This window comes from Malaclemys terrapin, chromosome 5, assembly GCF_027887155.1.
Source record: "Malaclemys terrapin pileata isolate rMalTer1 chromosome 5, rMalTer1.hap1, whole genome shotgun sequence".
Lineage (NCBI taxonomy): Eukaryota > Metazoa > Chordata > Testudines > Emydidae > Malaclemys > Malaclemys terrapin.
Window position 1 is genome coordinate 6,134,527 of NC_071509.1, and position 14,097 is coordinate 6,148,623.

The 14,097-nt window shown below is 55.0% G+C and overlaps 1 protein-coding gene across 1 annotated transcript in view; it reads left to right on the forward strand.

The window, feature by feature from the left end:
* ADAM33 (ADAM metallopeptidase domain 33) overlaps positions 1-14,097 on the forward strand; it is a 70,625-nt gene that overhangs the window by 49,449 nt on the left and 7,079 nt on the right. The window contains exons 8-19 of the mRNA XM_054031015.1: positions 3,065-3,136; positions 3,681-3,847; positions 3,954-4,038; positions 4,784-4,926; positions 7,036-7,213; positions 7,794-7,883; positions 8,338-8,533; positions 9,429-9,537; positions 11,166-11,370; positions 12,076-12,153; positions 13,168-13,276; positions 13,915-14,062. Of these exons, the coding sequence (XP_053886990.1) occupies positions 3,065-3,136; positions 3,681-3,847; positions 3,954-4,038; positions 4,784-4,926; positions 7,036-7,213; positions 7,794-7,883; positions 8,338-8,533; positions 9,429-9,537; positions 11,166-11,370; positions 12,076-12,153; positions 13,168-13,276; positions 13,915-14,062 (1,580 nt within the window). The remainder of the gene's footprint in view (positions 1-3,064; positions 3,137-3,680; positions 3,848-3,953; positions 4,039-4,783; positions 4,927-7,035; positions 7,214-7,793; positions 7,884-8,337; positions 8,534-9,428; positions 9,538-11,165; positions 11,371-12,075; positions 12,154-13,167; positions 13,277-13,914; positions 14,063-14,097) is intronic.

Genomic DNA, 14,097 nt, shown 5'->3' on the forward strand with positions numbered 1-14,097 from the left:
GTTTACAGAGGCCAGCAGGTCAATAGGTGGCTAATGACCAGGGCTTACAACCATGTATAACACACATGCCCCAGGTCTGTAATATGCTTATAATGTCGGTTGATCCATTTGTGAACCCTCGATGAATGGAGGCTTAGCACTAAAGGAGAGCGAGGATCAGATTGCCCTGGTTGACTCGGTGTGAGGGTGCGTTCCTCGTGGCAGTCAGACTTAACAAAACAGCACAGGTTCTAACACACCTGGTCTGGAGTCCAGAGCCGGCCCTGGAGCTTCCTGCAGCCGCAGGAGGTTCCCAGTGGTGGAGGTGGGTCCAATCTTCCGAGTGCCCCTGCTCGGGGCTCCTATCTGCTAGTCCCAGCTGGGCGGGGGAAGAACAGGACTTGCTCTTCCCCTGCACAGCTGCTTTAGGGGAGATATCGGACCCACCTCCAGGTGCTTCTCCCGGGTCGACCAGAACTGCATTTCTCAGCAAATAAACGATTTGTCTGAAAACCTGTGCCCGGCTTTCTCCACAGTCCTCCCACCTTGTTCCCCTGCCACCACCTGCGTTGACTTTCCTTCGTCCCTTTGCGTTCACTTGTAAGGAACAACCGTACTTATTTAAAAACATTCCCCGGGGCCCACACTGCGCTCCGGTTATTGCGCACCAACATGTGGTGCGAATGCTGGATCAAATCTCCAAAAAGAATTAAAAAAAAAGTCAGCTGCGATGTATATAACATATTCGTGAGGGGGACACATTAAAAAGGAGCGACTGAGCGAACTAAAAAGGTGTTAAAACTCATTCAGAAAGCGGGTTTCAAGGCTAATAAAAAAAAATGCCCAACGAGTGCAAAAAAAAGTAAATTATTTGGGGGTGAGCCTACGGAAAGAAAAAATTCAGGTAAATCAACAAAAGGTAAAATCATTAATAAATTTCCCAAGGCCAAAGAACTTTCATGTGTTGAGGGTGATGTTAGGAGGGTTTAACTATTTAAAAAAACACATCTGAAATTTTGCCCCTATAACTGGACCCTTGTGGTGTTTACTAAAAAAAAAAGTAGACTGAAAGTGGGGGCCTAAACCAAAAAAGAGCTTTCTGTCATTTAAAACAAGCCATAATGCAAGCTCCAGCATTGAAATTCCCAGAGATAAACAAGCCGTTTGTAATTAAGTTGGCAGCAATCCAGTGCAGTCTAGCGATGGTATTGATGCAAAAAACCAATAACAAGTTAATACCGGTAGCATATAAGTCTAAAAAATTAACCCCTATGAAACCACAGTTTGGAATCTGTGGGGAAAAAAATGTTTAGCTGCTGTGTGGGCCATTGATGCTTTTGCTTTGACTACTGGCACAGCCCCTCCAAACACCTCACTCGCCCCGAAGTATATTTTATCAGAAAAACTGCAGGGGAAAAAAAGTATCAAATACCAGAATGGCCAAATGGACCTTAATATTAACTAGCAAAAAAGTTACTTATAAAAATAACAAACAAGCAGTAATGTTACCGTATGCCCTCCTGACGGAAACTGAACCGAAGTTAGTTAAAAAAGCACCCCCGGTAAATAAAGTGCTATGCCTCGGGGGCGGGGGGGGGGAGTTTGGTTTACAAATGGTAGCTCATACCATAAGAACTCTAAAAGATATACAGGATATGCAGCTGGCTAAATTAATGGGGAAACTATTTCTGATTCTATAAGTATAACTTCAGCATAGGAAGCAAAGGTCAACGCTCTTAGGGTACGTCTTCACTTACTGGAGGGTCCGGTGGCAGGCAATCGATGTTCTGGGGTCGATTTAAGATGTCTTAACCAGACACGATAAATCGATCCTGGAAGTGCTCGCCGTCGACGCCGGTACTCCAGCTTGGCGAGAGGAGTACGCGGCATCGACGGGGGACGTCTGGACCCACGGTAAGTTCGGACTAAGGTACTTCGAATTCAGCTACGTTATTAACGTAGCTGAATTTGCATACCTTAGTCCGAAGTGGGGACCAGGCCTTAGTAATCTGCTTTAAAAAAAATGTTGCAGACTGTCTTTGTCTATATAAATTCAAACTTTGTGATACAAGAACTGGTCTATTAAATTGAAATTTAAAAAAAAAATCATTGGAAAACTGCTAAGAAAAAAAAATTGGTCCAAAAAACCCCAATGTACTGTGCAATATTTAGACTCTAATGGCACAAAAGTGTTTAATTTAGGCAATGGGTGTATTTGTGTATTTTAAAAAAGTATAACAATAAAAGGCCCAATTAAGTCATGTAAATGTAATGTCACAAAGGTCATTATTAATACAATTATTTACCAAGGTCCTTTATTTAAAAAAAAAAAGTTTAAAAACCAAAAAATGGTCCTTTTAATTTAAAAATACATTACCAATTAATTTTTTAATTGTTTTTAAAAGCAAAAAAATCAGGCAATATGCAAAAAATTTATCTGTCTGCTCAGCTAAAAAATATAAACATTTTAATCCACAATGGTCAAATATTAAAATAAAAAAAAAATTGGTAATTTCTCATTGGTACACCTCTACCCCAATATAACGCTGTCCTCGGAAGCCAAAAAATCTTACCGCGTTATAGGTGAAACGGTGTTATATTGAACTTGCTTTGATCCACCGGAGTGCGCAGCCCCGCTCTGGAGCACTGCTTTACCGCCTTATATTCGAATTCGTCTTATATCAGGTCGCGTTGTATCGGGGTAGAGGTGTATAATGTTTTTTAAAAATGATCTCCCAGTGTCACAGCTCTTTTAAATGTAATGCTACATCCTACTGTAATAATATTTGCATTAATAATTTTGTTAACCTATGTTTATACTGCCAAATAAAAAAGCAACAACAAGTTTTAAAGCAAGTAATATATACAATTGAATTGCTTGCAAATTTAGAAAGTGATACAATAATGAGTGGTATTAATCATGTATCAAGAAGGGAGAATGTTGGGAGATTTATATATAATCTAAAAATCAATATACATTGTGATTCATATCTATCCATGTAATATGGCAGTAGCTTTGCTTAAGAAGGGACTTAAATACGCCCTCCTGCCTAGCCTAATCGCTCTTTTGTTCCCCTCTCTCCAGTTCCTCAAACAGAATCGCAACCTGGGCCAAACGAAGCAGCGGATCCTGGAGATCGCCAACTACGTGGACAAGGTAACGCCCGGGTGCCCTTGGCAGAGCAGGTTGCTCTCTGTCTGCGTGGCACCGCGTGTGTACAGCACCTTGCGTCCCCGGGCACCAGGCTCACAGCGCTTTTGCCTTAGACGGCGCCACAAGCCTGTCCCCAAGGTTCCCAGCGTTGTTGCGTCTCGATTTAGTCACAGGGCCACTGAGTGAATCCTTCCTGCGCTGTCCAGCATGACTTAGGGCAGGAGCAGGGCTGTGGCACACCTGCTCTTCATCTAGTCCCTGCCCTTTGGCCTGTCTAGTTTGGGTGCCTCTCACTGGCACAAGCCAGGCCACCGTGTCCAGGGTGCAGACCACTAGGGGGCTAAGGTTCGGCTCTTCCCTTACGGGATCACGGCAGGTTAGGACTCACAGAACCAGTGTGTCATCTAGCAACGTGAGACATGAACACGTGACGTCCTCTGCCCCATGGGGTGGGGAGGGAAGCGTGGCAGAGGTGGTCTGAATCCAGAGGAGTCCGCCGGAGGCCCAGCTGTGAAGCACTGCTTGATCATCTTCCCCCCTTGCTCAGTTTTACAGGTCTCTGAATATCAAAGTGGCCCTCGTTGGCCTGGAAGTGTGGACGGAGAGGGACCAGTGCACGGTCACCAGTGACGCCAACGCCACCTTGTGGTCCTTCCTGCAGTGGAAGAAGGCGCTGAGGTCTCGGAAGAAGCACGACAATGCCCAGCTGTTGACGTGAGTCCCCTGGTTTCTCTGTGGGGGTCTCCCCAGGCGAGCGCTCTGCCTCCAGGGCGCTCTAACGCAAGCCCCCCCTTCTCGTTTCCGGTGCGCGTCTGGACAGCGGCGGGAACTTCCGAGGGACGACCATTGGGATGGCCCCGCTGGAGGGGATGTGCAGCGCAGAGAACTCGGGAGGTGTGAGCGCGGTAAGGAGAAGGGGGTTCCCGTTATCCCCTCGGTCTCTGGGGCACCCCCCCCCGGCCTCCTCCCACCTGCTGGGGTTATGTCATTGCTGCTCCCTCTTCTCCTGGGCCAAGTTAGCAGCCTTCAGAGCCGGTGCCCGTAGAATTTGTAGGCAAGATCTGCCCAGCCTTGTGTTTCCTGAGCCACTCGCTCCTCCACTGGCCCAGGCCGTCTTGAGCAGCGTCAGTAGCTGTAGGCTCCAGGGTCGGAGCTTAGTGGTGCTCGCTCCTCTGTCAGCCGGAGCCCTTTCCCTCTGTGGTCAGAGGCCTTGGCGCTTGTTCACAGGGGGGCCAGATCCTGGGGTCCCCCTTGAGCTGTGCGACACAATCCTGCCTTAGCCCTGCACCCAAATGTCCCGGAAATTGGGGAAACTCAGAACTGGGGTTGAATTTCACAGGGGGCTGAACCACGATTCCAGATCTGACACCTCCCCATGGGAAGCTCTGGGTCCAAATCTAGGCCCTGATCTCTGACTCTGACTGGCTCCTTTCTGCATCTCAGTTCCCCGTGCCCCTCGGCGCTGGGATTCCAGGCGGAGACTAGCCTTGAGGTGCCACGGGCATCCTCTGCTTTCCTCACCCCCTGGGAAACAATCCCAGCCCTTCTGAGCCAGCTGGCACCAGCTCCTTTATCAGGCCGAGCTGCTCTCCCCGGCCTGGATGGCGGAGGCCCTGATGCTGTCTTCGTCCCTTCCCCTCTCTGCACCAGGACCACTCGGACCTGCCGATCGGAGCCGCCGCCACCATGGCTCACGAAATCGGGCACAACTTCGGCATGAGCCACGACAGCGAGGGCTGCTGCGTGGAGGCCACCCCGGCTCAAGGAGGCTGCGTCATGGCCGCTGCCACTGGGTGAGAGGGTGTCGGCGAAGGGAGCGTCTGGCCACGGCTGCCCCGAGTGCCTTGTTCATTGCAGGCCCCAGGGGTGTTTGCCCTTCCCAGAGTCCGGCATAGCGATGAGCGCCATGTCTGAGTTATCATGAAGTAGCCGGTGCGTGTTTTACCGCTACCCTCCATTCAGGCCTGCACACGCGTGTGGTCACGTCTCTTTCCAGCGGCTGGAGGGTATTTAACAGGAGCGCTGCTGTTCCTAAGAGCCAGAGTCTTTGCGTTTCTGTGGTGAGGCGGGGCACGCTCTCCCCACACCTACCTCGGGTGGTTTCGCTGACACCGGGGGTTTCTGTACGGACCCAGCCACAGATTCACCGAACAGGCAAACTCACTAGCCGTTCCCCTCTGAAGAGCCAAGTTCCTGCTTCACGGGTCTCGTCTGAAAGGGGTTTCTATCTATCTGCTCCTCCTGAGGCAATTCTGCACCAAAAAATTCCAATTTCTGCACACAATATTCGCTTTGTCAAAATAGCACAACACAATCACATCGTTTTCAGTTATTTAGGTCAGTGTTTCTCAAACTGGGCTCCGTGGACCAGTAGAGGTCTGCGAGGGCGGTCCAGGGGCCCCGCTGATTAACTCCTCCCCCTCCCTCCCAGTGCCTCCTGCACACTGGGGAACAGCTGTTCAGCGGCGTGCAGGAGGCACTGGGAGGGAGGGGGAGGAGCGGGGGCAGGGCGTGGGGCTGAGTGGGGTCCTGGAGGGGCCGCAAAAATTTTTTAAATCAAAATGGGGATCCTTTACCAAAATGGGTTGGGAAAGTTTGAGAACCGCTGATTTAGGTAATTTATTTCAAAATGCCTGTAACAAACAACAAAAAAGACTCCGGCAATGGTTTTTGACAAATAGGTTCCTTGCTAGGCATATTAGCACATCTCTATGGCTCTATAGCAAGCGAGAGGGACAGAGTCTCACACGCACACCCAGTCTTGCCCCCCGATCCAGGCGTGGGCAGGCAGGAGCCATGTGCGGAGGGGCTCAGTGTGGGGGGGAGCTAGGTGTGGTGAGAGGACTCTGTGTGGAGCAATCCGGGTGCGGGCGGCGCAGTGGGGGGTCCAGGTGCTGGGGGAGGGGTGTTCTGGAAGCACAGGGGCTTGTTGTGGGGTTCTGGGTGCAGGGGATGGGACTCTGTGGGGGATCCAGGTGAAGGTGAGTGGGGCTCAGCGGGGGGGGGGAGCCTGGGAGGTGGGTGGGGGTTTGGTTGCAGCTGGTTGGGGTTCAGTGGGGTGGGAGTCTGGATGTGGGGGGCTTGGTGGGGCGGTCCAGGTAGAGGGAGAGGTGGAGCTTGGGGGGGAGCTTCTGAGTGTGGGGTGATCCAGATGCATGGGGGCTGGGAAGAAGAGGGGGGCAGTTCCTCATATGGTGACCCCTCCCCCCCGCAGCTGGGGAGCGATTGGGGCAGGAAGCGGGAGGTCGTTGGGGGGCTTCCTGTAGCTGGGGGTCATTTCCAGAGGCGGGTATGACTCTGACCTGGCCCTGGCCCCTGGGTGCACAGTAGGAGCCACCAGCTATGGCATCCCTAGCCCAGCCCCTCCCCAGCTCTGGGCGCACCACGATAGTGAGTGAGAGGGGCGGAGAGAGCCCAACCCCATCCCCTGAGGTGGCGATTTACATCTCCCCCGGCTGCTCCTGACACTCAAACCAGACCCACCTCCCGCTGCCATCAATTTTTCTGCGGGGAAAGAGTAAAATCTGCGGGTGACATTAATTCTGCACTTGTGCAATGGCGCAGAATTCCCCCAAGAATAATCTACCGTAGGAACTTCTCTGGCCCCATCACTGCAATACCTGAGCACTTCACAGGCTGCTTGCCCAAGTGACCCTGCTCTGGAAGATGCTTCGGTCATTACTCTCCAGGACTATGCAGTCTGGCCCCAGGGCCTGTTTCAAAACAGGGATTAAGTGGTGCCTAGGGCTGGATATCACTGCATGTGCATTGAAGACCCTGTGCTCTCTAATTCCCAGGCATTCGGGCTGCCAGGCTCAGGTGTGTCTGCGCCTTTCCTTCTCCCCCTGGGAACTGGTTGCTCCGATTTAAATATCTCCCCGTCTCTCTCTCCCTCTCTGCAGCCACCCGTTCCCTCGCGTGTTCAGCTTCTGTAGCAAGAGACAGCTGGAGAGTTACTTCCACAAGGGAGGCGGGATGTGTCTCTTCAACATGCCCAGCACCAAAGACCTGGTGGTGGGCAAGAAGTGTGGAAATGGCTTCCTGGAGGACGGGGAGGAGTGCGACTGTGGGGAGCTGGGGGTAGGTTTCTCGGCTCTGCAAGGAGAACTGAGCTGTGCCCATGGGGGTGCCGTTGGCGCCGTTATCTGCTGTGCCCCTGGCAGGGCAGAGCAGGGGCAGAACACCCCCTGGATGGAGGGGGAGTGAACAGGGGACAGAAGCGGGAAGGGATTCGGTTCAATTCAGTGGGCTTTAGATCAGACCCTCTGACTCTGAGCGCTTACAATGCGTTTGTGCCGCACCTAGCACAGTGGGGCCTTGATCTTGCCGGGGCCTCTGGGCGCTACCCTATGGTGTGTCATCAGTGTGAACCGGGACGAGGTTCAGGCCAAAGGCTGTTAGCCCGGGGGTCCTGCCGCTCGCCTGGGAGGGCAAGTTGTGCCCCACCTCGTGCCTCAGTTTCCCCATCTGCAAAATAGGGGTAATAATACTGACCTCGGTGAAGTGCTTCAACCCTGAAGGAGGGCTGAAGAGCTATCTTGGGGAGGGTCCTCAGAAGCCAGCCCTGAGCGGGGGTGGGGGGTGGGAAGGGAATGACCAGGGTCAGCTTGAGAGAGGCCAAGTAGCCAGCTCACCCCTGTGGCTGGCTCTCCCCGTACAGGAGTGCACCAACCCCTGCTGCAATGCACACAACTGCACGCTGAAGGCCGGAGCCCAGTGCGCCCACGGGGACTGCTGTCAGAGCTGCCAGGTAGCCGGGCCGGGCTGGGGGAGGGAGGTGGGAGCAGATGGCGCTGTGTAAGATCGGGTTTGAGGAAGGGAGCCCACTGTTGGGTGTGCCGTGCCCCAGCTTCATCCTCTACCTCAACCTGACCTTGGGTTGGCTCTGGAGGGCCTCGGGAAGCCCTGCTGGCTGCTCCCGCATGGGGCTGGGAGGCAGGAGGCCTGGATTTCCTGCCCTCGCTGTCTGTGAGGAGCAGCGTTTGGGCCCCAGGCGGGAGGCTCAGGATGAAGCAGAGCCAATCCCAGTGCTGATGGAATGGCCAATCCAGCTGCCGGTCAGCCTCCAACCCACCGCACTCAGGGGCTCAGGGGTGACGGTGGGGACCAGGCTAACAGGTGTGGCTACCGGGCGGGGCTAAAGGTTTTTTTGTGGCTGATGGGACCAAGGTGCAAATGTCTCTCTTCTCCTCTGGCTCCGGCAGCTGAAGACAGCTGGGACTATGTGCAGGGAGCCGGCCGGATCCTGCGACCTCCCTGAATACTGCACGGGGGCCTCGCCCTACTGCCCCGGCAACGTGTACCTGCTGGATGGCTCGGCCTGCGCCGGCGGGGAGGCATACTGCAGCAACGGCATGTGCCTGACTCATCACCAGCAGTGCGTGCAGCTCTGGGGCCCAGGTGAGCCCGGCTCCCTCCCCCTCCATTCCTCGCTCTCGCTCGGTGTGAGGGCTCGCGCCTGTCTTTGGCGGGGGGGGGGTGGGACACACCGAACGGCTCCGAGCTGGCCCCAGGCGGTGCGTCCGACGATGTTCCCCTGCAGTCGGGACGAGCCTGCGATGTTCAGGCCCAAGTGGCGGCGTGTTTCCAGACTGGGGCTGCTGCTTCCCAGGGCAGTTCTGGCTGCATTAGGTCTGGGGCTTGGGTATTTGGGTGGCCCCTCCGTGGGACACGCACCCTTCCATCCCAGTGCATGCTGCACCCTGCATCCACATGCGCGCTGCCCAGGCACGCCGGCTCCGCACGCCAGTGCAGACACGCTAGCGATACGCAGCCACTGTACCCTGGTCATTCAAGTACGGGCGGAGCGGGGAGCCTGGTTCGTAGGCTGCAGATTAGCAGGTGTGAGACTTTGCTCTCGGTCTGTCCCGTTTTCCCATACGGATGGAGAATCTTCCCATTAGCGTGTTGTTAGTGCCACCTACTGGACTGGGCTGTGTACTGCGGCAGGGATAAGTCTTGCAGTGCAGCAGGGGAAATGGCCCTGAAGACTGAATTCCACCGCAAAGCCACAGAGCAAAAGCGAATCCTCCTCCCCTCCCTGCCCCTCCTCTCTCCCCCGAGTCTCCATGCTGCCTCTGTGCAGCCAGGGTGCGATCGCTGTCTGACGCTGGAGCCGCAGGCGTCTCCGGGGAGACCCTGCACCCCGGTCGTTTCCAGCCCCGCATTGCAAACCCAGAGGCTGCTCCACATGGCTCCAACCTGTGAGCCTCCTGCCCTCGCTCTGGCTTTCCACCCACGGCGTGGGATCTGCACGCAGGAATGCTCATGCCGCCTTGATTCTTCTCCCCTCCAGGCGCCTGGCCGGCTCCCGATGCCTGTTTCCAAGATGTCAACACGGCCGGCGACACGTATGGGAACTGCGGCAAGGACAGCCAGGGGCATTACGTGAAATGTGACCGGAGGTGGGCGCTGGGGATTCACACCCACACGTGTAACACACCAGCTTAGTGAGTGTGATCACGGCTCCCCCTAGCAGCTGGCTCCTGTGGTAACAGCCTGCTGCTCACTCCTAGCTCCTGGAGATCCCTGGCAGCTCAGGGGGAGGCCCCATGTACTCCCGGTGCCGAAGAGTCTGAGTTTGATTCTCACACCAGCAGCGTCGGTGTCTGGACTTCCCTTAGCCAGAACCTGGTTTCTCCTTCCCTCCCTCCCGAAGGCTAGGCTCAATTCCGCCTCCTAGCAGGTAGCACAGTGTCTGATTTCCACTTCGGAAGGAACAATCAGTTGCACACATACAAAATGGGAAATGACTGCCTAGGAAGGAGTACTGCGGAAAGCGATCTGAGGGTCATAGTGGAACACTAGCTAAATGTGAGTCAACAGTGTAACGCTGTTGCAAAAAAAAGGAAACATCATTCTGGGATGTATTAGCAGGAGCGTTGTAAGCAAGACACGAGAAGTAATTCTTCCGCTCTACTCCACGCTGACAAGGCCTCAACTGAAGTATTGTGTCCAGTTCTGGGTGCCACATTTCAGGAAAGATGTGGACAGATTAGAGAAAGTCCAGAGAAGAGCAACAAAAATGAAACAAAAAAGGTCTAGAAAACATGATCTATGAGGGAAGGTGGAAAAAATTGGGTTTGTTTAGTCTGGAGAAGAGAAGACTGAGAGGGGACATAACAGTTTTCAAGTAGATAAAAGGTTGTTACAACGAGGAGGGAGAAAAATTGTTGTTTTTAACCTCTGAGGCTAGGACAAGAAGTAATGGGCTTAAATTGCAGCAAAGGAGGTTTAGGTTGGACATTAGGAAAAACTTCCTAACTCTCAGAGTGGTTAAGCACTGGAATAAATTGCCTAGGGAAGTTGTGGAATCTCCATCATTGGAGATTTTTAAGAGCAGGTTGGACAAACACCTGTCAGGGATGGTCTAGATAATTAGTCCTGCCACGAGTGCAGGGGACTGGACTAGATGACCTCTCGAGGTCCCTTCCAGTCCTACGATTCTGTGATTTAGCAGCTGTAGGTTTGTCACCCTCATGTGCCTGCCGGTCAGTGGGCGAGAGGCCAGTGATAGTATCGGAGCGTGAAACGGGTGATTGGAGAGGAACTGTTGTGTATTGCTCCATTGGTAGCGCGCACCCTCTTCATGAAGACATTCATGCCACCCCGGGGCACGGTCTGGTGTAGAGAGAATCGTTTGTGGTCCATCCCCTCAGCTCCCTGGCAGGGCTGGTTGACTCGTCCCTGGCACACAGATGCTAGAGGTGGCACTTAGGCAAGTGAGGGGTCTCTCAACACTGCGGGGAGATGGGTCCAAATGAAATCGCTCCGGGGCCTGAGCGTTTCTGGGGAATGGGCAGTCAACTTCTCTGGAATCAGGGGCCCTGGCCTAGCAGGCGGTGTCGTGTGAGACAACCGACGCCAGGTGCTTAAGCAGACAACTCGTGAATTACCCAGAATCCCTTGCTTTGTTAAGCTCCTCCTACAGCACGTCCCGATCCTCTCTGATACCGTGGGGGGGCCAGTAACTTGACGAGTTCAGCTCGACCAGCGAGGGCCCGTTCGGTAACCTCGGTGCCTCTCTTCCTAGAGACGCCAAGTGCGGCAAGATTCAGTGCCAGAGCTCGGCCAGGAAACCCAAGGGGACCAACACCGTCTCCATGGACACCACCATCCGCTTTAACGGGCGGGAGGTGAAATGCAGAGGCACCTTCATGTACGCCACCAAGGACGACGAGGGGGACCTGTCGGACCCCGGCCTGGTGATGACGGGGACCAAGTGCGGGGATGGGATGGTAAGTGCCCCCTCCTCCCACACCCCCTCAAACGGTCGGAGGACGCTGTGGCCTTTGGTTCATGCAGAGTCACCCAGCAGAGCCTTGGGCAGGACGATGCAAGACACACAGGGGCTCCTGACCCCCTTCGCCACGGGCATCGAAGGGATGATGCATTAACAGGGTGTATGCAGCTATCAAGCACCAGGTTTGCGGAAGGGGCAGAACTTTTGAGGGCACCTCCGGGTGGGACAGAACCAAGCTGAGGAGAGTCTCCGTGCTGGGACGGCTCCTGACCCCAACAGGGGGTGATCGCTTGCCCTGGGGCAGCACTGCTCACCCTGCATCTCCACGCGCTTCACAAAGAACGTCAGCCAGGTCAGACTAGGAATGAGTTTCCAAAGTGGGGCAGTGGACCCTTGCTGCTGGCGTGCCAGGAATATCGCCCTGGCTGAGCCCTCGGGGAAGTGCTCTGGGGACCCAGCCGGCGCTTATGGGGAAGGGAGAAGGCAGTGCGGGCTGGACTGGATTCGCTAATCAGGTCTGAAGAGTGTAAGATATTATTGGGGTTTGCATGTTACAACTGCGGAGTGACTGGAGTTGGAGGCTCTATTTCCCAAGTTGTCGAGGTCCCCGTGGTCCTAGCTGAGGAGTGCAAGGTCACATTTTCCTATCTGAACTCCTAGGTCCTTCCTCACTAACTCCCCCCTCGCTCATTTCCCTCAGGTCTGCAAGGATCGCAGGTGCCAGAACGCTTCCTTCTTTGAGCTGGAGAAGTGCATTTCCCAGTGCCACGGCCACGGGGTGAGTAACCATCCCCGAGCTTTGGTGGAGTCCTGAGGTTCTCCAGTGAGGCGAGCATCTCACAGCCAAGTGGCCACCTGCCCTTTGCATCCATGTCCAGTAGAGAAGGGGCTGAGTCAGTCTGTTTGAGTCAGGAGCCAAGTTTGAGGGGAGCAGGTTGGATCACCCGGGTTCTAAGGACCTGGGTTCTAGATCTGAACTTCGCCTCAGTTTGGGAGGGAGCGTGGTTCAGATGCCTGTCGTAGCTTGGTGCCCAGCCATGCTCAGAAGCCCGGCTGAGACCTTCGAGCAGGAGGAAGATTCATAGGCCAGAAGGAGCCATTCTGATGAAAAGTTTAGAGGGGATGAAGATTTGGTCTCCACAGGCAGGGCTCCCTGTGACATGAATCCAGAGCTTCTGGTAAACAAGTATCTTCCCAGCAGGCCCCCAAGGACACCCAGTAGAGGGTGAGTGAACTTGGAGCGGTTTGGGTGGAGTGCAAAGTTCTGCAGGCGAAAATCCCCCCTCCTGAGCGTGGGTGGAGAAACGGGCTTCCAGAGCACAGTTGGTTTAGCAATGTGACGTCAGAGCATTGCCTCCCTGAAGTCCACGGAACTGGACCTGCAGATATCCGGATGGGCCACTAGACGGCTCGAGCACTTCACCCCGCTGGAAGGGGGAAAGGGACAGCCAACGAGGACGTTGGTTTGATCCCATGATTACAGATGCCCTGGCCAGAACCGTGGGCTCGCCAAGGCTGCCATGAGAGGTGTGATAGAGGCACCTAGACGGATGGTCCGGAGCTCTTCCAGTGCGGCTGTCGCTGCTGTGAGAGCTCGCCTGGGGAGGTGGAGCCTGGGAAGGCTGAAGCTAACCGTGGCTACGCCTCCTTCCCCAGTTGGGCCCCCTCTGGCGTTGGTTGCCTGTGGGAGCTCGTCACCGGCTTTTCATCTCCTTGTGCTTTGTCCTCCTACCAGTCTGCTATTGACCATTACTCTGCCCTGGCCCTGACCCCCCCCCCCCTGCACTTGTAGGTTTGTAACAGCAACAAGAACTGCCACTGCGATGCCAGCTGGGCCCCCCCGTACTGCGAGAAGCCAGGCCTGGGGGGCAGCGTGGACAGCGGCCCCGTGCAGCACGACAGTGAGTTCTGATGTCAGGCCCGAGGTGGAGTGGGGCGGGGAGGTGGCCCCAGGGCTTCCGCACCCCGCCTCAGCTCAAAGCCGGGCCGCTCCCTGGGATGGGAGGTGGGAGTGAAGGAAGCATGGAGCTGCTCTCTTGTGCCACAAGAACGGCGAGCTGATGGGACAGTACCCACGTGGGGAGGTTCATTCGGCATCTCCAGCTGTTCTCCCCACACCACACACAGGGAGAGCTGTTGGCAATGCTACCCCACAGCTGCCTCTTTAGCAACTTCTCGGGTCCCCGGTGGCTGGGCAGGTGCCACAGGCTGTGCCTGCAACTCCAGCTTGCCCCGGGGGGGGAGGGGGGGCATACATTAGGCATGCCGTTTTGCGCCTGCAGGTTAAGCCTGCAGCAAAGGTATCGGGGTCTGGGTTTGCGGCACTGGTGGTCAGAGAAGGTGGCTCTATACTGGTTTGCTGTGAGCCCCTACGAGGTGCAGTCAACGGAAGGGGCTAGACGCAGATCGCGGCGTTTCTACGCCAAACTGCTCTGAGGTCCGCCTGTCAAATGGGAGCGGGTGTTTTCCACCCCCAGTGTAAGGGGCTGATACAACTTCAAGCCCCCTCCTCATCTCTCCACTTCCCCCTCCTCCCCAGACCATGAAGCCATCTTGATCGCCATGCTGGTCATCTTCCTGCTGATCCTCCCCGCCACAGCTTTGGGGATCTACTGGTGCTACAGACGGAAGAACTCACTCCTGAGCAAATGGATAAAGACCACGAGGAAAAGCCAGGAGACGGGCAGGTGAGCGACGGATGGAGCCAGAGACCATCTCCCCC